The sequence below is a fragment of the Sparus aurata genome, chromosome 21 (assembly GCF_900880675.1).
Source record: "Sparus aurata chromosome 21, fSpaAur1.1, whole genome shotgun sequence".
Lineage (NCBI taxonomy): Eukaryota > Metazoa > Chordata > Actinopteri > Spariformes > Sparidae > Sparus > Sparus aurata.
In genome coordinates, this window is record NC_044207.1 from 826422 (window position 1) to 849004 (window position 22583).

At 43.4% G+C, this 22583-nt stretch overlaps 1 protein-coding gene across 1 annotated transcript in view; it reads left to right on the forward strand.

The window, feature by feature from the left end:
• Positions 1 to 21534, forward strand: part of LOC115572152 (xenotropic and polytropic retrovirus receptor 1 homolog) — a 106372-nt gene extending 84838 nt beyond the window's left edge. Inside the window, exons 8-16 of the mRNA XM_030401983.1 lie at positions 2452 to 2541; positions 3324 to 3421; positions 3772 to 3951; positions 6434 to 6599; positions 6709 to 6903; positions 8804 to 8970; positions 9101 to 9240; positions 9970 to 10191; positions 14678 to 21534. Of these exons, the coding sequence (XP_030257843.1) occupies positions 2452 to 2541; positions 3324 to 3421; positions 3772 to 3951; positions 6434 to 6599; positions 6709 to 6903; positions 8804 to 8970; positions 9101 to 9240; positions 9970 to 10191; positions 14678 to 14732 (1313 nt within the window). The 3' untranslated portion in view covers positions 14733 to 21534. The remainder of the gene's footprint in view (positions 1 to 2451; positions 2542 to 3323; positions 3422 to 3771; positions 3952 to 6433; positions 6600 to 6708; positions 6904 to 8803; positions 8971 to 9100; positions 9241 to 9969; positions 10192 to 14677) is intronic.
• Positions 21535 to 22583: the final 1049 nt, after the last annotated feature.

Below are 22583 nucleotides of genomic sequence, written 5' to 3' on the forward strand. Positions count from 1 at the left end.
TACGGCGTCATGACAACTGTAATATCAACATTTGAGAACCCAAACTGCTTTGCTCAGTTCGTCAGTCAAAATGTTCTGTTAGAAAAGATGTTTCAGGATATCCATCCATCCATTCATTTTCGTCCGTTTATCCGGGGCCGGGTCACAGGGGCAGCTGCCTGAGCAGGGACACCCAGACTTCCCTCTCCCCGGACACTCCAGCTCTTCCAGGAGGATCCCAAGGCGTTCCCAGGCCAGCTGAGTGACATTGTCACACCAGCGTGTCCTGGGTCTTCCTTGGGGTCTCCTCCCGGCGGGACATGCCAGGAACACCTCCCGAGGGAGGCGTCCGGGGGCATCCGAAACAGATGCCCGAGCCACCTCAGCTGCCTCCTCTCGATGTGGAGGAGCAGCGGCTCTACTCCGAGCTCCTCCCGGGTGACCGAGCTCTTCACCCCATCTCTAAGGGAGCGCCCTGCCACCCTGCGGAAGAAACTCATTTCAGCCGCTTGTATCCGGGATCTTATTCTTTCGGTCATGACCCAAAGTTCATGGCCATAGGTGAGGGTAGGAACGTAGATTGACTGGTAAATCGAGAGCTTCACTTTCGACTCAGCTCTCTCTTCACCACGACAGACCGATACAACGACCGCATTACTGCGGCCGCTGCACCGATCCGCCTGTCAATCTCACGTTCCATCCTTCCCTCGCTCGTGAACAAGACCCCAAGATACTTAAACTCCTCCACTTGAGGCAGGAACTCTCCCCCAACCCGGAGGGAACAAGCCACCTTTTTCCGGTCGAGAACCATGGCCTCGGATTTGGAGGTGCTGATTCTCATCCCAGCCGCTTTACACTCGGCTGCAAACCGCCCCAGGACATGCTGGAGGTCCTGGCTCAAAGGAGCCAACAAGACCACATCATCCGCGAAAAGCAGAGATGAAATCCAGTGGCTCCCGAACCAGACCCCCTCCGGCCCGTGGCTGCGCCTAGAAATTCTGTCCATAAAAATAATGAACAGAACCGGTGACAAAGGGCAGCCCTGCCGGAGTCCAACATGCACCGGGAACAGGTCTGACTTACTGCTGGCAATGCGAACCAAGCTCCTGCTCCGGTCGTACAAGGACCGTACAGCCCTTAACAGAGGGCCTCCGACCCCGTACTCCCGGAGCACATCCCACAGAATGCCACGAGGGACACGGTCGAATGCTTTCTCCAAGTCCACAAAACACATGTGGACTGGTTGGGCAAACTCCCATGAACCCTCGAGCACCCTGCGGAGGGTATAGAGCTGGTCCAGTGTTCCACGGCCAGGACGAAAACCACATTGTTCCTCCTGAATCCGAGGTTCGACTATCGGCCAAATTCTCCTCTCCAGTACCCTGGAATAGACTTTCCCAGGGAGGCTGAGGAGTGTGATCCCCCGATAGTTGGAACACACCCTCCAGTCCCCCTTTTTGAATAGGGGGACCCCCACCCCGGTCTGCCAGTCCAGAGGCACTGTCCCCGACTGCCACACGATGCTGCAGAGACGTGTCAGCCAAGACAGCCCCACAACATCCAGAGACTTGAGGTACTCAGGGTGGATCTTATCCACCCCCGGTGCTTTGCCACTGAGGAGCTTCCGGACTACTTCAGTGACTTCGGCTTGGGTGATGAATGGGTCAACCTCTGAGTCCCCAGCCTCTGCTTCCTCTATGGAAGGCGTGTCAGTGGGATTGAGGAGATTCTCGAAGTATTCCTTCCACCGCCCGACGATGTCCCAAGTCGAGGTCAACAGCTCCCCACCTCCACTGTAAACAGTGTTGGTGGAGGACTGCTTCCCCCTCCTAAGGCGCCGGATGGTTTGCCAGAATTTCTTCGAGGCCGACCAGTAGTCCTCCTCCGTGGCCTCCCCGAACTCTTCCCAGACCCGAGTTTTTGCTTCCGCGGCTGCCCATGCTGCCGCACGCTTGGCCTGCCGGTACCCGTCAGCTGCCTCAGGAGTCCCCCGGGCCAGCCAGGCTTGGTAAGACTCCTTCTTCAGCTTGACAGCATCCCTTACTTCCGGGGTCCACCACCGGGTTCGGGGATTGCCGCCACGACAGGCACCGGAGACCTTACGGCCACAGGTCCGGACAGCCGCGTCGACAATGGAAGTGGAGAACATGGTCCATTCAGACTCAATGTCCCCAGCCTCCCTCGGGATCTGGTCAAAGCTCTCCCGAAGGTGGGAGTTAAAGATCTCCCTGACAGAGGGTTCCGCCAGACATTCCCAGCAGACCCTCACAATACGTTTGGGTCTGCCAGGTCTGTCCAGCTTCCTCCCCTGCCAGCGGATCTGACTCACCACCAGGTGGTGATCAGTTGACAGCTCAGCCCCTCTCTTCAGGATATGAATAATAAAATTGTAGTTCCTTCTGAAAGATCTGGTGTTGGTGTTTTTTTCCTCTGTCCATTCATCATATACTCTGTCTCTGTCCCTGTCCCTAGGAGCTGTGATGATCCGTAGTGAGGATGTCTGGCCTATGGTCAGGATCTACAGAGGAGGCTTCCTTTTAATAGAATTCCTCTTCCTGTTAGGTACACACACTCACGCACACACACAGTCACACATGATACTGAGCTTAGAGACAAGTTTGCATTCATTTAGTTTAGGAGAAGGAAGGTAAGCACACAAACATACTTGTATCTAACTAAAACTGTACATGAAAAAATAAAAACATCCGCAACACCTGTAGTGGTGATGTCACAGTACAGGTTCTGTTATCTGTTGAAATGGAGACACCCACTGTCACACCCTCACTGTCTGTGTTCAAAATCATCACACCTGATATGGCCTGAATAATACATACATATAAAGTATAAATAAAAACGTTTGGCTATGTTGTAACACACAATACACTCTACTCAAAATGAGTTAGGGATTTTGGGATATTGTTGCAAATATGGGTGCGCATGGATTTTTAATAAATGCTAATTGTCCAAAAGACCAGCATTGTTTTTGGGGACCTATATGCCTATATTAATGGGAACCTGGCAGCAAAATCAAAATTCACAATGTTTTTGACCAAATAACTTGATTTTGACGAAATTGTAGGGATGACTGTGGTGCTTACACTCAATATAAACACAAGTGTTAGAAGTAGAACAGTGTGGTGAGTTCAGAAAATCTCATCATGTTACTGTAATGAGCCTTTGTATGGTCTTAGATACTGGATATTATTATAGGTTGATATGTCATAAGTGTTGTTTTTAATTCATATCATGTTAATGATATCATCAATGTAGTGCCCAGCTCTAATCACATGATGTCAGCAGCCATTTGTCTGTTTGTCTGTTGGTTCATTGGTTTTATCCTCCAGGCATCAACACTTACGGCTGGAGACAGGCAGGAGTGAACCATGTCCTCATATTTGAACTCAACCCCAGAAACAACCTGTCCCACCAACATCTGTTTGAGGTATTGGCACACACACACAGATACAATATGTAAGACTTCTGCATTAAAATGTCTGAAATAAACTAGACCTTAGTTATATATGTTGCTGAGTTGTGACCTCACAATATCCCAGATGTCAAGTTCACTTTTTAGCGTCCAAGTCCAAATTCATTTTTGTTTGATATTTTAGTTACTGACTCAGAACATAAGTATTGTTATAATTATCATCCAGACCCTCAGGTCAGAGTGAAACAAGAAATAAGTACACTTTGTTACCAGGAGCATTGCTGTAACTGAGGTTGTGTTCATTTTCCTCTTGGACATCAGAGCTGATGAATATTGTGTGTCTCTGTGTCTCCATGTGTATACAGATTGCAGGTCTGTTGGGGGTGTTGTGGTGTGTCAGCCTGCTGTCCTGTCTCTTCAGTGATAGCATCCTGGTGCCAATGCAAGCTAATCCTCTGGCTCTTTACGGCCTCTTCTTCCTCTTCCTCATCAACCCTTTAAAGACCTGCTACTACAAGTCACGCTTCTGGCTGCTCAAACTCTTGGTACCATCACTCAGTTTATACAGTCTGCATTATGTTATGTTCCTTGTTCTTCACAAATATTACTTGAAACCCTTTCACAGATCCACCATTTAACATGTCATGTTTGTCCATGGAAGTCACTGACCATTGATGTGTTTCACATGCGTCTTTTACGTTCCCTTGCGGGACAATAAAGGCATTCCAATTCTGTAGGTATAGGAGTAGGGCTGCAGCTATTGAATATTTTTAGAATCAAGTATTCTACCGATTATCCCCTCGATTATTCGAGTAATCTAATAAAAAATTATTTTGCATTATTAAACCACAATACCAAATAATGCATAACGAAAATGACAGGCCTGTTAAATATACTGAAGAACTGGCTTTTATTCATGAAAAAACATACAGGTTTTTATTCCAACTATTCCTAACACTAGGAGTAAGAGTGTGTGTTTGTTTGTGTGTGCACGCATGCATGAGCGAGAGTGAGAGAGAAGAGATGAGTGTGTGTGTGTGTGTGTGTGTGTGTGTGTGTGTGTGTGTGTGTGTGTGTGTGTGTGTGTGTGTGTGTGGAAAGGAGTCATTTGGTGTAGGCTATTACTCTCTTGCAATTTAACACAAATTAGTTTCCACATCTTAACATGATATCTAGTCATGCTGACATCAGGCCTCTACAAATACCTTACGATGGTAGGCTACGTTAAATTAGTTAACATCAATGTTTACGTTAGCTTGTGTCGGTGACACTTGGTGAGCTGGTGTTAACAACTGGATGCTTTTGGATCAGATGTTGAATCATTGTTGACATGCTGTTGTGGTAGACCAGTCCTGCTTTGCAGTAGACACATTGCACTTCGTTGTCTTCTTTTTTGAGTGTGAAATGATCCCAAACTTTGGACATTTTCTGTATTTTACGGACGGTTCTTGGCTCTCCGCCATCGTGCCCACTCAATTCTGAACGTGGTGGTGTGTGTCCACAATAACAGTCCGGGTGAAAAAATTATCCCTGAGCTAAGCAGGCCACATAACGTGGGTGATAGGAATTAAACAAAGCCTCGAGGCAGAGGTTTTGCTTCGACCAGATTTTGTAATCTCATTATTCAAGTTACCTGTGTAATCGCTTCTGCTCTATATAGGACCTTAAATGTCGGGCTGCAGCTGACTGGCAGAAAACTTATTTTCAGTATAGATTAATTTGTCAAGTCTTTTGCTCTATAAAACTTAATAAAAGCTTTGAAAATGTTCATCACAATTTATCATAGCCCGAGGTTACTTCTTCACATTGCTTGTTTTGTCTGACCAACAGTCCAGAACCTAAAGATATTACATTTACAGTCATAAAACAAAGTAAAGCAGCACATTCTCACTTCAGAGGAGTTTGAGCTACTCAAAAGACAATTAATCAGTGATCAAAATGAGTCTTTATGCGTACGCACTGGTCACAGCCTTGACCGGAGGCATCATGTTTTCCATCTGTCTGTCTGTCCTTCTAACCATATGTTTGTAGGTCAGTATGTCCATTCCATTCTTGTAAACGTGATAGCCCAAGAACACTTGAGAGAATTGTGTCAAGTTTGATTCAAAGGTCCACTTGGATTCAAGGATTAACAGATTAGAATTTGGTAACTAAAGGTCGGAGGTCAAGGTCTCTGTGACACACATGTAGGGCTTTTCACACCCCTTGTAACACTCCCCTCAAGAGTTGACCTGTCTTCACGATTCACACTGCATTTGGACTAGTCCTGGCTAAAAGAGGGTAGTGTGTTTACGTTGCTGCCATGCGTACCACACAGGGTGCCGGTAAAAACATTGCAGCTATTATTCACCGAGCATTTGTGATCTCCATAGCTTCTAAAACTCACCTGACTGACAGACTTTCCCTCTCGTACAACTACAAACTGTATTGCGCACCCGCAGTGTTCAGTGTGTCAGATTAAAGTCACGTGACGAAGGGCAGAGGGCATCGCTGACGTTGTCAAAATAAAATAACGTTTTGAATTGAAAGTTTGAATTACCGGTATATGGCAATTTAATTTGTTTTAACACTTCTACTTTACCAATTATGGGCTTATTGTATTGATGTAGACACAACAGCAAAAAAAAAAAGGCACTCTCTCCAGAGGGGCAGCTCAGCTACTAAGGGCGAACGGGCTGTTGCCCGAGCAACAATAGCCTGTACCTTGTACACGTCCGTGTCCTCACTACATCCCCTGTATGCTGTCGTGGTAAATTTTTTGAGAGCCTTGAGGCACCTCCAATGTGTTGAACTCAAAGTGTGTTTTGAAATCTTTGTTGGTTGTATCGTTAGATCGGAGAGCCGATTAGTTCATCACATCACCAAAGAACCGTAACAGAATAACAAAACTAATAAAATTGTCTCAGTGTCACTTTCAAGTGAATGATTGAATGAAAGCTAGTGATGTCACTCATCTGGACTGAGCATACAATTGATATAAACTGTTTCAAACACTGACATTGTCCTCTCTGTCCCCTTCTGTCCCAGTTTCGAGTGGTTACGGCTCCGTTTCATCGTGTTGGCTTTGCAGATTTCTGGCTGGCTGACCAGTTGAACTCTCTGGGGGTGGTTCTGATGGATCTGGAGTACATGATCTGTTTCTACAGTTTTGAACTGGACTGGAAAAAACACGATGGACTCATCAGCAGCTCAGGTGAGATTAAAAACAGTTGAATTCAACTTCAGGCGTCCTCCACATAGATTCAGTGATGACAGACTCACACACCATCATGACCACCCTGTGTGTATGTCGTTCTCCGCAGGTAAAGATGTGTGTAACTCCTACTCCTATGGTGTCCGGGCGGTGATCCAGTGTCTTCCTGCTTGGTTCCGATTTGTCCAGTGTCTGCGACGTTACCGTGACACCAAACGGGCCTTCCCTCACCTGGTTAATGCTGGGAAATACTCCACTTCCTTCTTTGTTGTCACCTTTGCTGCCCTATACAGCACCCATAAAGGTACATACCACTTTATTGAAAAGGCCATTAGATAGTTGAGGCTTTTGTTTGAACCACATCTTTTTAGAGACTGTTTCTTCATAATTAACATACCTGCAAACTTGTCGCTTTGGTGGTTTTTTTTTGGGGGGGGGGGGGGGGTATGGACGTGACATGGACTGAACGTAAAGTACGTTGCATTCTCTGTCAGAAAGACAACAAATTTGTCTTCAAAATAAGAGCTTTACATTGCACCCCATTGGAGTTTAGAACTGGGTTCTTAGTGGGGGGCTTTTAATTTGAAAGTAGCGACCGGTAGTAACTTGCCGCTACAACAACAAGTGGACAACGAAGACAGCTACAGAGACTGAGGAGACGCTAGCATCTCCTGGATCTCAGCGGCTGTCCAGTTGCTCATCTTGACGTCCGCTGATGAAGTGATGGACTGACTGCTGTTATCAGCTGTTTCCTGGTTTTGAAACTCCCTGGCTGTGGGTCACACCATAGACATATATACAAAGACGCCTCATTGAGCGCTGGACCGTACGTCGACGTCGCCGCTATATTGGAGGAGGCAGCTTAGCCCCGTGAACTAATACGAGTCAATGAAGTGAACTTTATAAAGCTCACTTCTACAAAGTGCCATAAGTTAATGCCTCTCATTCACACATTCACACACGTACGGATATATTCAGGAAACAGAGAGGAACCAAAAACAACGTCTGTATCGTTCTCTGATCACTATAAACATGAACTAGGCATACTCCTTATATATGTTCAGTGTACAGGTCCGCACCAAACCACAATGTATTTTTATAATGTTTTTACGAGTGTTTATAGCTGCTAATGTATATAACGCTGTTACTGTGATGATACATGACAGTTAAATATTTAATCTGTGTCTATAATAACCAGATCCTGACATGTAAATGTGACATCTTTCTACCATACTGTCAGCTTGTTTCATTAAATTTAAGTTTAATACAGCATATATATTATTATATAATATATTGAAACTATATATGGTGCATATTTATAATAGTAGCCCACTGCAACTTTACTCTTTTTTTTACTGTAATTAAATGTTATTTTATACAATATCATATGTTATAATGTTCTTTCATGGAGTATATCTCTATTCTGCTGAAAAAAAGAAAGCAGGCTCACTGCTGCTGCAGTTTCTTATCTTGATTTGCAGACTGTTAAATTTTGTCGCCATGATTGTTATTATTCGTACTTAGATCATCAAAAATCAAGCATAATGTGACCATGGATAGACACTTCAACAGTTTCCTGTTATGTGTCAGAAGCCAGAGTAACAAAAGGTTAATGGACAGAAATATATGTGCTTTTGACAACTCCCCTCCATGTACAAGTTAAAGGTCCCATATTATAGAAAGTGGGATTCCTTGTCGTTTTGTATCTTAAACCAGTGAAAGTGCTACTGTGAAAGTATCAAAACGCTCAATCCATGGTGAAATGGACAAAACCCTTTTTAGGAAACCGCATTTAAACGAGCTGTCAGGACTTCAGTAAGGTTGTGATCTCACAACTGTACAGTCACCACACCCTGTTGTAAAAACAGCAGAGCTGATCACTTCAACCTGGTGGACAGTGCCTGCTCAGGCCATGAGAGCTGACCAATCAAAGCAGATCAGATTTTTAGGGAGGCGCCCCTTAAAGAGACAGGAACTCATACAGAGCAATCAGACAGGGGGTGAATAGAGGTGCTGCAGCAAAGGACAGCATAAGAAAAAAAAATGTTTATGAAAAATATGTCATGAATATTTTTAATAGATACTCTTAAAAAGTGGATATAGGTGTCAGGGCTATTAGAAAAACAAATTGGTTGCTTTGAAACATATAAGTCTGAGGTTATGCTCGCTGTCTAAGCTCACTCTTGTGTCTCTCTCCTCCTCAGCTGAAGCCCACGCTGACACCCAGATCTTCTTCTACTTGTATATCAGCTGCTTAGTGGTCAGCTCATGTTACACACTGGTCTGGGATCTGAAGATGGACTGGGGCCTGTTCGACCGCAACGCAGGGGAGAATACCTTTCTGAGAGAGGAGATAGTCTACCCACATAAGGTATTTGTACACACAGGGGTGAAGCTCCATGTGATAGAGGAGACTAGCTGATAGTTTGACCCTTTCAGTCTCTGAGAATATAAACTATAATGTGATGTTGTGTTTCTTCCTGTTCTGTCTCTTCATCTAGGCCTATTACTACAGTGCCATAGTGGAGGATGTGCTGTTGCGTTTTTCATGGACGTTAACTGTCACCCTCAGCACAGTCTCAGGGCTTCACGGCATCTCTGACATACTGGCCACTATACTGGCCCCAATGGAGGTCTTTAGGTATATTCCTCCTACGTTCTTTCCTCCCTGATTCACTTTTTTTTTTTATCTCCAGGCTTTCTACTCTACTCCTCCTGTTTTGTAAATGTATGCAGTATGCATTATTAATAATCAGCTACAAACATGGAAATTCTCTTTTCTGCTAAGCACAGCTGTAGGCCTGAATCTACCGTGGACAATGGTGAATAAAAGAGTTAACCAAAGAGAGAACAGCTGAAAGTAGGGCTGTATGATTCGCATAATGTACTTCTTCTAACCCAGGGTTTAATCTGGACACACAGCTAGTGTGACAGTCCAGAATGACCCATCACAACTCATTCCCATAGCTCCCTGTTATACTGGCAACTTTTAGCCCTGTGTCGATATCCAGGGGATAACGTTGTACAGTCGGGGCTAACCCTGCTCTGGGTAAGGTCTTGGGGACTATGCCATTACGAGTGCTCTTTTGCAGTCCTAATCATAATGTTCAATGCTGCTGCTTCAGAATGCACCACTACTCACACTGCTTCAGCAGCTTTTTGTCTACATGCTTGAACCATTCAAAAAACATAAATGTGGGATTTTTCATTTAACTTTTTAACTAAGCATGTCTGACACAGTGTGTGATAGTGGTTGACTGTCATGACGATGTGGACTATTGCTATTCACTACTGTTATAAGTCTGAAAATATGTGAAGTAGTCTCTCATTAACAATTGGCCAGCTGACAGCCAGTGTTTCTTCTTGACAGACGTTTTGTGTGGAACTTCTTTCGATTGGAGAACGAGCACCTGAATAACTGTGGTGAGTTCAGGGCCGTCAGAGACATCAGTGTTGCTCCGCTCAACGCTGACGACCAGACCCTGCTAGAGCAGATGATGGACCAGGAGGATGGAGTCAGGAACCGGCAGGGCAAGAAGAGCTGGAAGAGGAGCTACAGCATGAGTCTACGCAGGCCCCGACTGGCCTCACAGTGAGTCTGAATGCCGACAGTCAGAAACATGATATGTAGAAATGTGTGGGTAGTGAGTTACTGCAGGCTGGCTAAAGATGAATAACAGATTTTTAAAGCCTATATGGGGTATAGATCTTGAAAGAACTGTGCTTTTACTCAGCAGCAAGACTCTGAAAGTAAGATGCCTTATGATAACTGTAGAACTGTGTTGGGCCTTGCATTACATGAGGCACAATTAAGTAGTGTTTATGCAGCATTAAAAGGGAGTTTAAGGCTATTTGGCTATCAATAATAATTAATGATTATCAGGGATAATTATCCAATTTACATTAGATCACCTCGGGGCACCACCCCTGAAGAAGGGAAAACATAGCAGATTTACTAAATCGGTCTGATAAAAAGGTACTAAAGTGTTTATAACTCTGAATAATTGTTCTTGACAGTGTAGAGGTTGGCAACATTCACTCTGGTATAATATTAAATAGACAGCATGAAGTTTTGAAAGTTTTTTTATTCAACACAAAGATAAAAACACACAATCTAACTAACATGTACTATATACAAGGGTGTGTGTGTGTGTGTGTGTGTGTGTGTGTGTGTGTGAGTGTGAGAGACGTGGTGCCAGGTTATAGAAGATGGTTAGTTGCATGCAGAGACTCTGAGTCTGTGTGAAGCATAATTCGGCTAACGCTGAATTAGCTGTCTAGGAAAGCAAACTATCATTAACTTGACCTGAGATCACAATAACACCAACACAGTGAACAAACACATAAATTGAACACATATGCATTACATCAACCAGAGTGTGTTTAGTCGTGCTATGCGATGCTAGCTAAGCCTTGTCCAACATTACCAGTCTTTAAAGAAAAGGTGCTGGTGGTTGCAGGAGAAGGTTGGAACTCCAAAGTTGGATGCCGTTCTTGCTGTGCAAGGACTAATGAAAGTCGGCAGAGGAGGAAACAGTTCCCTCCTTTCCTTTGCAGGGATAGCAGCTCGGTGCTGGAGTTTTGACTATCTGATCAGAGAGGGGTCTGTCACCCTTACCAACAGTAGCTCAGGCTGAATTTTGCACCTCGGTGTGAAGAATGGGGAATTCTGGGACACAGACTTCAGTTCAGAGTCCATTTTGAAATCCACAATGATTGTCTTCATCTGTGGGTCCCAACAACTGTCTCTGTGTGGAACGAGTCTTTAATCACTTAACAGAAAATTTGTGTCTATATTAATACACATCGATACCTTTTCCCTACCAGTCATTAGACTGAGAGGAACAGAAGATAGGAAGCTCAGTCCAATTTAACATCGGCATCATATCAGCTGTCATTACATACGACCACAACACACAGCTGCGGCTATTTATAGCATCTTTCACATGTGCTAATGGCACAATCTGATATCGCTGTGTTGGTGTTATTCCTGGAAAATAATAATTAATGTTGTTCCAGGAGCATAACTGCAACTGGCCATCACATTGTAGTTCCTTTAAAAAAGACGAATACGGATGGGAGAAGAAATCCTTTCAAACGCATGTTGAACATTGGAAAACTAAACTAAACACTGGGCTTTAGTATGGCACTCTGTAGCTTGGACTTCCATACAAGCAGACCCCAGATAGTTCAGATTGGCAGTCACCCGTCCTCTATGTTAGTGCTTAACATCAAAGCCCCTCAGGGCTGTGTGCTCTGCCCTCTCCAGTTCACACTGTACACCCATGGCTGCACGCCTGACATCAAGAAATCTCAAACTGTCTGAAGTGGCATCAGTCATGTAGTCATGAATGATCAGGGGCCTCATGTACTAAGACTTGCGTGGATTTCCTACTGAAACATGGCGTACGCTAGAATCCAGAAACTGTCGTATGCACAAAAAAAATCAGATGTATCAAAGTGTGCGTACGCATGGATCCAAGCACTTTTCCTTTGTCCCTGTCCACGCCCCCATTTAAATATGCCAATTTAATTAAATAGGGCCTGCACCAGGGATTCCCCTCTCTGCACCATCAGATTTACACCATGAGTAAAGGGAAGAAGCGCAACTTCACCGAGTCTGAGCTTGAAACTCTACTAAATGAAGTCGAGACGCAAAGATCTGTATTATTTGGTAGCCTCTCGTCAGGGATAAACACCCAAAAAAAGAAATGTGAGTGGGAGCGTGTGTGTGAGGCAGTGAACGCTGTGGGGTCGGAGCAGCGCACACTCACTGAAATAAAAAAAAATTGGTCCGACGTGAAGGTGGAAGGGGAGGCGGAGGATTTCAGCCCACCGCCGAAGCGTGACCGCAACGGGCGGGGGGACAGGAGTCAAATGAAGGAGGAATACAACATGTGAAATAAGTTTAGTTTCCTTTGTTCATGCACCACTTGATTGAATCACTATTGCTTTTTTTTTTAAAGAAATATATAATAATAATAATAATAATAATAATAATAATAACTGCTACCATTAGTGGGAAACAAACAGAAGGACAAAACAACTTCATTACAAGGATTGACAAGACTGATCACACTTACATTAATGACTGCAGAAGTGCGCCGTGGCTACTGCAGTGTGACATTTCCAACTTTACGCACGCGTTTATTGACACAAATACTGAACACAAGGAGACAATAAAGGGCTTGTTAGATAGCTCCGCTGCTCTATATTCACCAGGGAAAAACAAATACACATATTTGAATGCACGTGCCCAAATGGGCATTGTGCTGGTTTACATTCGGGGTGCAATTAAACAGATAAATTATTTACTCACCGAGAAGCCACCCATCGCGCACCGTGACAGCCTCCAGCCTGTTGCCAACCATGCTATTGGTAAGAATGAACGAGTCATGCGTTGAACCAGGCCACCTTGCCACGATGTTGGTGAGCTGCATTTGCGCATCACATATTATTGTTCAACATATTTATGTTGCAAAAAAAGAGATTTTTAATCTCAATGAGTCTTTTTCCTGGTTAAATAAAGGTTGAATAAATAAAAAATTTATTAAAAAAATTATTTGAACATTAATTGAATGAAAAGGTTTCCTGTTGACAAAAACAAATTCATCCTGTGATGGCGCTTTTATGGCAACATGTGTGCAGTCAATAGCTCCGATTACATTAGGGAAACCGGCTCTTGCTGCAAATTGCGCTTTAATGTTGGCCTGTTCAACAGCATTGTATGGGAATTTGATGTACCTGGATGACATTCTTATGATCCCGTCCCACACAGCTGGCATGGCTTGAGTCAGAGTAGACAGGCACACTCCTGACCGGTCGGCCAGGTCCCTCTGGAAGGCTCCTGTTGCCAGAAACCCCAGAGTGGTCAGCACCTGTGTGGGCACGGACAACCCCGGGCTCCTGGCTGTGTGTCGTTCTAGGGCCGGCCGCAGCTCTGCGCACAGCTCCAGTAACACTGGCCTCGGCAACCTAAAACGACTCATGAGCCAGTTGTCGTCATTTGCCAACAGATCTTCCCGTTCTCTAACATCCTCTCACGTCTGAAATTACCATTTGCGATGTCTTCTAACAAGGCGTAGGCTGCCATGTTAATCCGTTTTTTCATCACTTTGCGCATGCTTTTATATCCATCCATATGATTGCAAACATGTGTGTGTTAATAGTCCATTAATGTGTCTCTGATGTGCACATTACTCTGAGGACTAATTGTTTTCACATAATTAACAGTTTCCCAGCATCACCTCTAAGTGTCGCCAAAGGAACAATAGCTGTAGAAACGTGCGTACGCCAGCCATGAAGCTGGTGTGGGACACCGCACATTTCCACGGTCATTTCACTTTTGATTCATCTGAACGTTGGCATGGAAAATGACGTACGCCACATTTTCGTGTGTACGCAACATTGATACATGAGGCCCCAGGTGCTTTGTGTTTTATGGTGTTTTAATTGTCAGTGAAGTGAGATGTCTGCACAGAGCCCACAGATTCTAGAAGACAGCACCCACCTAGCCACACTCCACTTCATGAAATAGTTAGGGTTAGGGTTTTTTCTTGTGTACCATAAAGGGAATTCACTTCACATGTTGACCATGTTCACCATGTTGGTGGTGTTATCTGAATCATTGTTATTAAACATAAGGAGGATGTCAGTGATTATTCTCATATTCAACTCATATTAAACAGACGTTACACAATACTTTACCTTCTTGATTAAATGAAAAGATCATTAACAGGAGTCATCTTTTAGTGTGTGAATTAATCACAAGCTACATTAGGTGGTAGAGTCTAGGGTCTATCCTTGTGCTCAGTGTTTTCCATGCATGTATGGATTGTGAATATTATTTAGTTATATCTGATGTCTGTTCCTGGTAATATTTCAATCTTCAGGTCATGTGATCCTCTCAGTGTGGAAGGGTTTGTAAGCCTTCAGGCCAAGTGGACACATCATGGGTTTAATAACCAAGAGCAGATGATGAGGCAACTGTACTTGTGGCATCAACAAGTTGACCTGTGCCTAACCTTGTATAGTTTGAGTCAGCACTGTAAACACTTTGTTCCTCTTCCCCTCTTCAGGTCCAAGACCCGTGACACCAAGGTTCTTATAGAGGACACTGATGATGACTCCTGACATCAGGCCACGCCCCTCGCCTGGGTCCAGAATTTATTCAAAGGAGGGAACTCCACCTCCTAACCAAGGAATTACCCAGCGAGTCGGGCGTTGAACTCTCAACCAAGGACGAGTTTGAAACTGTGATGCCTACAGTACATAATCCTGTCCAATGCATGTGCCTCTGCTCGGGTTCAGAACTATTTGCTGGGGGGAACCTCTTGAACAAACAACCCAGCAACATGGCCATGGAACTCCTGCTCCTACCTTCAATAATAACCCGGGGGGAGGGGCTAATCACGTAAACTCTACCTTACCCAAGCAGTGGGTGAATAACTTCCCTGACATCCACAGCCACCCGCAGGTGAACTCTTGAACTGCACCCACACCTCAGCCATTGCTTGGGCTCTCCTCAAAGCCTCAGCCTTGCATGAACAACGCAGCTAAATGGACCGCAAGCCGATCACCCTCACAGGAAGTGTCCCTGCTCCATCTCTGTGCTGCACAGCTCCTGCACATGGAGAGGCCGACAGCTTCAACCTGCTGCTGTAGCGGACCAAAAGTTTTCTCCCCACCCTTAGCTATTAGCCTCCACCCATAGTCCCACCATCTAGGTAAGGCTTATAAAAAGGCCATTCAAAGTTCAACAGATCTCAAGTAAGATTATCATTTGGACCTCAAGTCATTTGAACCTTAAGCCAATAAGATGAATTTTCCAATAAGAGAATAATGAGGGTTGAAAAGTGTCCTCCTTTAGGCACCTTTGGCCTTGTGACCTTCTCTCTGACCCTCAGCTTTCCCACCGGCCAACAGACTATGCTGACGAACATTTAATAATACCAAGCAGTCACAGACTCCCTTGCTCTTCAGCTTGCTCCTTCAAATCATCACAGAGCTGCCTACCTGCACCTTACATGCTTTGGAATGACACACACACACACACACACACACACACACACACACACACACACACACACACAGAACCACGCACTTTGTAGGAATAGTGAATTGTTCTCATACACACAAACAGTGATTTAAAATGTTTTATTGTTCCTGGATGTGCAAAACTTGATGGTCAATCTTTTGAGACCCTGGCAAGAAAACACACACACACATACATAGACTAGCAATTATTTGTTACCGTGGTTGTAAATAAGAGACGGACCAAAGTAGGAGGCTGTGTGAAAGTATTCCGAAATATCAAAAAGTGCAGCGTTCAGACTGTATGGAGCAGCAGCTGGAATGACTGTTCAGTCATGGAGCTGAGAAGGAAATTTGACTTTTGTTTCCAGAAAAAGGTGAAGATCATCTGAATCATCCTGCGATAACTCCTGGTCACTCTGGGGGGAAAACATCTCCTCCATCTGGACATGGTTTTGCTGAATGTAACCCTTTATGTCAGATTCATTTGTTGAGCTGGTTTTGAAACGTGATATTAAACGGTGGGGGGGGGGGGTGCACCTGTCTGTCAGTCACATCCTGGTCACAGTCAAAATGATGTTGTAGTTGAACTTGATTCTGAATGAAGTACTGGTTTGGTTTTGAAGGATCCATGCAGGAGTCAAAATCATTTTTATTAACATAGCCTAAAATCACATCACATTGCCTCAGTGGGCTTTAATGAATGTGATGCTGTGTACAGTCATTAGATTCATGCTGGTCTAACTCTTAAGTCAATTTTGTTATATTTATGTGTTCAGTATATAGTCGTACTTCTCAACAACATGCTGTTAACTCGTCACTGTTAGAAAATGTGTTCTTTTAATTTCTTCAAAGGTCATGCAAACTCAAAACGTCCTTTGTTTCCTCTTCGTCTGGATAAATTCAGTGTAATGTACATTTCCACAGCTTTAATTCTGACGGTCTTGTCACACTCACCACCACGATCATGTTTCCTGTTCTCTTTAATGTCTCAAAAATTCTGCTTTCATTCATTTGTTAATTACGGTTGTCTCATTTTATGATTCTCACCCTCCTGCCAACAAAGCTCAACATGTGCTGCAGAATTCTTCATCACATTAAAAGTAGGCCAGCCTTCTGTTATTAATGTGCTTTCAAAGTCTCCAGAAGTCAGAGATCACAAATTGATTTGAAAAGATGTAAATTACACCCTTGATGCACAGTTAAGCTCGCAGCAACAGAACAATTAATTTTTTCAGCTTTTACAATCATAGCCGTGCAGGGGACATGACTGGGGCTTTGTGACATCACAGTTTGATTGCTCGTTTAAAGGCAAAGTTTCTGAATACGAGTGTGTGCATGTCCCTGTGGATTGAGCGTTTTAAACCTTTCAGTATTTATATAGCTCCCAGAACTGTGTGTGAGAGCTGGCATTTTTGGTTGTAGGTAATCTCATCCCCCAGCATCATTTGATTTTATATCAGAATTTATACTAACTTAACTTGTGCGTGTGTATGTATGTGTGTGTGAGGTATTGATATTGATTGATATTGGTGAACTTGTTTTAGAGACATGATGTCATTGTGGCCACTGTGCGCTGGTGTCAGTCTGTGGTACCAAGTGAAACCATCTGCTATTGTTGGTGAACAGGCAGTTGTAATCACACTGGAGAAAATGGTTTTCTAAATGTTTCTAATAGAGAAGGGAAAGTCATTTGTTAACTTTTTACACATCCCCCAATCAGATGACACACCTCAGCATGAGTTGCTAGTTGGTCCAACACCAGCTCATGTTGTGATCATAAATGAGCTGTTAGCCTGTTGTTTAGGTTTTAGTTGTCTTTTTTAGTGATCGCTTTTACTAACCAGCCATTAAAAACCAACCCTTCCACTTTCATGGTAATGAGGTTTTGATAGCTGGTGTATGCTGTTTGGAGTGAAGGACTGACTCGTGGAGTCCTGACTGAAGTCAGTCACCAGGGAGCAACACGTCTCTCAATGATTCTGTGCACTTTAATGCAAAACTTGATTGAGTTTAAGTTTTCATCGTGTTGTATTGGTGCTTTGCTAAAATACAGCAGATCAATTATTTGAGGGCTGAGATGTGTTGCCTGTTTCATTTGGACCTCCAGCACGAAAACATTCAGCTGCCAGTAAACAATCTATGTAGCAGGGGTAGCAGAGATATTGTCAGTTTGGTCAATTAATCAGAACAATTAAGTTGAAGATGCTGTCTCTTAATATCGACAATTTGACATGTATTGATTTGAAGTATTGGGTTGTTGCACAGTAACACTGAAGTCCTGCGTGAGCTGCGAGGACGCATTCAGCTTCTGATTGACAGGATGTCTTCCACCACCTGCATCTCCACCTGTTTGATGGGGAAAAATCACATTCCATGATTGTTACTTACTGTTCCTCAGGTGTGCCAGTGGATTATACAGCGTTACAAAAAATTGAAAACAAGATCATCTGTGCTGGTTGCAGATGTCTACAAATATTTAGACGCAGAAGAAAATGAGTTTGATGTTTTTGTTCCAGCATGTTTTTTGTTACTCAAATGCTTTTTGCACCTTGGTATGTTAATAATCTGCTAAGCCACTGTGGAAAACCTCCTCTGTACCAAATAGTTGTAAGCAGCTATGCCCTTTCCCTGAACAGCATGTGTGACCTTGTTAAACCAGCAGCTCTTAGGCCTGCTCACACCAGTAAAGCCATGTATATGTTATCACTGTGTTGGTGGTGTTCCTGGAACATCAGAATTAATGTTGCTCCAGCACCATCATTTCTACATATTAAAAGACAGACAAAATCCACATCTGGTCCAATCCATGGTGGCTGAATTAGTTGGGTGCAGCACTTGTATCCCATTTGGAACTTATTGTTTTACTGATCAGTCATTATTTTCACACCAGTTGTACTTCTTATCTTTCACTTTTCTGTTGCTGTTTGTCCTGGACAAACTGAAATAAGCTTGATTTAAAATGTGATCAAAAAAAAAACATTAACCATTAACAAGACACTTAGTTTCCTGCCAAAGTCTTAGGTTTTGAAAAATAATTATAAAAAGTAGAAGTTTAGATTTGGGTCAGTAAGAGTATGACGCTGAATAGGTATCATCCCTGATCCACCAGCTCAGGGTTCTCTCTCTCTTTTTCACACACACACACACACACACTCACACAGGAACATAGAAACAGGATTCCCCTCTTTCATGTGTACATCTAAACAGAGACCAGCTTTCTACCAGGCATCTAAACTAAGATGTTTCCTTTCTGCTTTCTGTCTTCTGTCATTTCCTTGCAGCAGACACAATCATTCTATCCAAAGAGAACAGTTCAGTTGTCTGATTTTAAATACAGTGCATTTGATAGGACTTTTATTTTGTAATTCCTCAGGTTTCCATTTTGAGATGCATGTTATTTTATAAGACTTTAAATTAGATTCTCATGAAGCCATTCCTGTTGTGAAAACAGCACATTCCACAGTGACAAGAGAGGGGGAAGTAAGATGTGATACCATTTGATCTCAGGATATCTTGAGCACATTTGCACCTTAGTCTGCTGATTCACAAGCAACACAGAAGCTTCCTGACTTCCTGCCCCCTGCCTGTTGTCAGTGTTGTATTTGTTTCTGCCATGACTACACAACAGATCTGCTCTAGCCTCGCAGAGGAACCTCTACAAAGTCCAACCATTTCAGTTACTTTTCATTTTGATCTTGTTGATCTGTAAAATGCCAAATAGGATTATGTCCCCAAAACGTCATTCTCCTCCAGCACCACAGCTAAGCCTCATTGTGTCGCATGCTTAATTTGTTCTCATTGTGAACTCAGCGTTTTAACATTTCAGCTGCAGGCAGGCTGATTGGGCTCCCATTGATTTACTCTGTGATGTTTTAGGGTTTGAAGTAGTAAATGGTGTCTTTGGTTTCTTTTCCTACATTCCAGATAGACCCAGACTCCCTCCACACATGAAACTCACCATACTGCTTTCATGTGATGATGTTTGACAGTGTGACAGACCGGTGAATCCCCCAGAAGTCAATCAAATGAAATGTTTCTTTAGTGAGCAGGGCTGGGTATTGATCTTCAGCACCGTTTGGTACCACCACAAATGTATTCTTAGTAATGTCTATCGATGCTTGGGATCAAATATCTGCTTAGACTTGTGATCTTGTTCCTCGGATGTCCGATTTAACTTCTTTGTCAAATGAAAAAAAAAGAGCCATGTTTCTATTTCCCCACTTAGGGTACAAAAACTCTGGTGTTGTATGTGGATCATCAGAAAACATTTGAAATGATACCTGGCCCAGTCAACAGTGGAGGCCAACATTTATTTGTGTTCTGACTTTTTTCTCCAAAACCTGAATCTTTTTTTTTTTTTTTCTGAGGACAGAGTCAGAAGTCAGAAACATGTTTCAGAGTGGCGCTGATCATCTTGTGTAGGTGGGATATGATGGACCAAACAAGTTTTATCAGAATGCGTGGGATTGTTTCAACTGTTCGCACTGCAGCAGCTGATTTTCATCAAATATCATCAGCTGCTTCACAACAGAGCTACTCAGTGGGCCTCATGTTGATCTTCTTTGTCTTCTCATCCTAAACCTCTCTGTTTTTTCTGTTTTCCAAATCTGAGAGGAGGAGCAGCTGATGTTGCACCGTTTGAGTGACCTATATATGAACCCTGATGCTGCTGTGCTGAAATATGACAATAAACTCAAAAACATTTTCTTAAAAATATGTTTTAAATATATATTTCACTTCCTTGAGACAGGTAGTTAATATCCATGTCTTTTCTCGGATCGTTGGGTCTGAGCTCAACACGAAGCCTCAGTATTTGAGACTCAGCTATTAAGGTCACTTCCTGGAGAGAGACAGTTAAGTCAGATGAGTGTTATGCTCGTCTGTGGAAAGGGCCAGACTGTCTGTGTTGACCAGTCCAAACTTTGGTCGGCACCTTTGAGAAAATTCTCTTCAGTCTCACTCAGGTATGACTGTTCATACAAGCATTCCTGCATGAGGCCCAATCTGTCTTCAGATGTCCAAATGAGGCCATTAGACAGATATGGAAGACGCGTAGTTCTGTAGTGAAGCATTTGTCAACATTTTGATCAGATTCCAGTGGTGTGATTGGATGGGACGTCCAAAAGAGACAGTAGCTTGAGCTCTGTTTCCCATGGCAACACTTTCGATTCTACAGGTGCACGATGTCCCAGTTGATGGTGTGGTTGCCATCTTTTCCAGTTCTCGTTCTCAAGTGAAGCCTCGTGAAGTTCAAAAACCTGAAGCTTGAAATGATTTGGTGTTGGTGACCCGACCCTGTCTGACACATGCTGGCCTCCAGTTCTGTTGTGTACACACCAGTCTTCATCTTCCAGTACCCAACGAACGTTTGGGCCTGCAGGGTGGAGCCTGCAGTGTAGAGCCTTTCAAGGGACGACAATCTTTTAGACATACAAAATATTCATGCTGTTAAGCTGCTTTATCATCTTTTTTCGTGATGCTTTTTAAAAAAGGAATTCGCTCTAATCAACTCAGCTGAGACTGCTGACTGAGACACATCACACTCACTGGCTCAAACCTTTCAGTGTGGAACAGAACAGGTTGTGAGAAACAACAACTCCGCTTGGATCAAATTATCTGACATCCAGATGTTAAAGCTGAGTGAGAAGTGGAATAGAAAGAAACAAAAAATGTGACGGACACTTTGTGGTCAGTCTCCATGTCCCCACCACACTATAACCCAGAGCTGTTGATTATACAATACATTATATATTGATGAACATATTGATTAGAAGCATTGTATAATCAGTGACTGTGCTGTGGGTGTTGTCTTGTATGTACAGTAGCAGTGTGATGCTACACAGGTGCCTGGTCCACCAACCCTGTTACAGTTTTTTCAGTAAAACCAGCTCATGCTCCACAGGTGTCTGACTGGAATCTTCTTTCCCCTCTCACACTAACACTGATGATCATGATGTGTCTGTTCATGACAAACAGGTTAACATTTCTGTTTTAAAGTAACAGCATATTCAGTGGTTTCAGGATTTAGAAAAACCATGCTCATTCTGTATTTTTGGATTTGAGCGGAATTGGAACTGGAATCGTGCAGACCTCGAGCTAAAGGTCGTCACGGTTCAACTTGTTAGGGCAGAAAAAGCTTCTCAAACCCCTTTTTAGATGATGAGTACATAACAATCATGCACATTATTTGAGTCAGATCAAAATGTTTTTAACAATAAAGCTGCAGTTAATTGTGTTTTAGTTTAAATATTCAAAAAATGAGCTATGAACAGATTGAAGAAACAACCAGCTAGCCCTGGCCTGTCTCATCTCTTAATACCACTCTGTAGCTCAAGAGGTTTCACCTGGGAGATTAATTAACGTCAGCAGTGACTTTACCATGTTTTACAAGCTCTCTTGGCTTTCAGTTTAGTGAATGAACAAAATAAACTCACAAAATGTCAAGAAAGGAAATTCTCTCACTTCTGTTTTCTTTATTATACAGAAGACTACAGCTGCATACGTCTGAATTCAAGTTTCTCTCCTTTACTGACCTAAGACGAGCTTAATCACTTGGTTAACTCATGATAAAACACACTTTATTAAAACTGAACAGAAACCAAATCAGAGTCCCCAGAACAGTGTTGGTTTGTCTCCACAGTCACCTCTGCTTCGTTCCAAATAAATCTTCAGTTCACAGAGTAACATGTCAAAGTATTCCAGCTCTACACTTCCTTTCAGCTGCTGCTGATCTCCGACTCTCTTTCTGTCCTCGCCTGCTGTGTCTTCTCGTCCCCAGAGCATAGTCCTGGTCAGAGCTGCTGTAAATCACCTCTGTACTGTGTCCCCTGTCTTCAGACCAGAGGCTTGTGTCTTATGTTCAGTCCCAGTCGCTGTCTACACGTCTTCATCCTCAGGCTGCTAAAGCTGGTGGAGCTTAGCTGGCGATTTGCTGCTTCAGATTAAGAA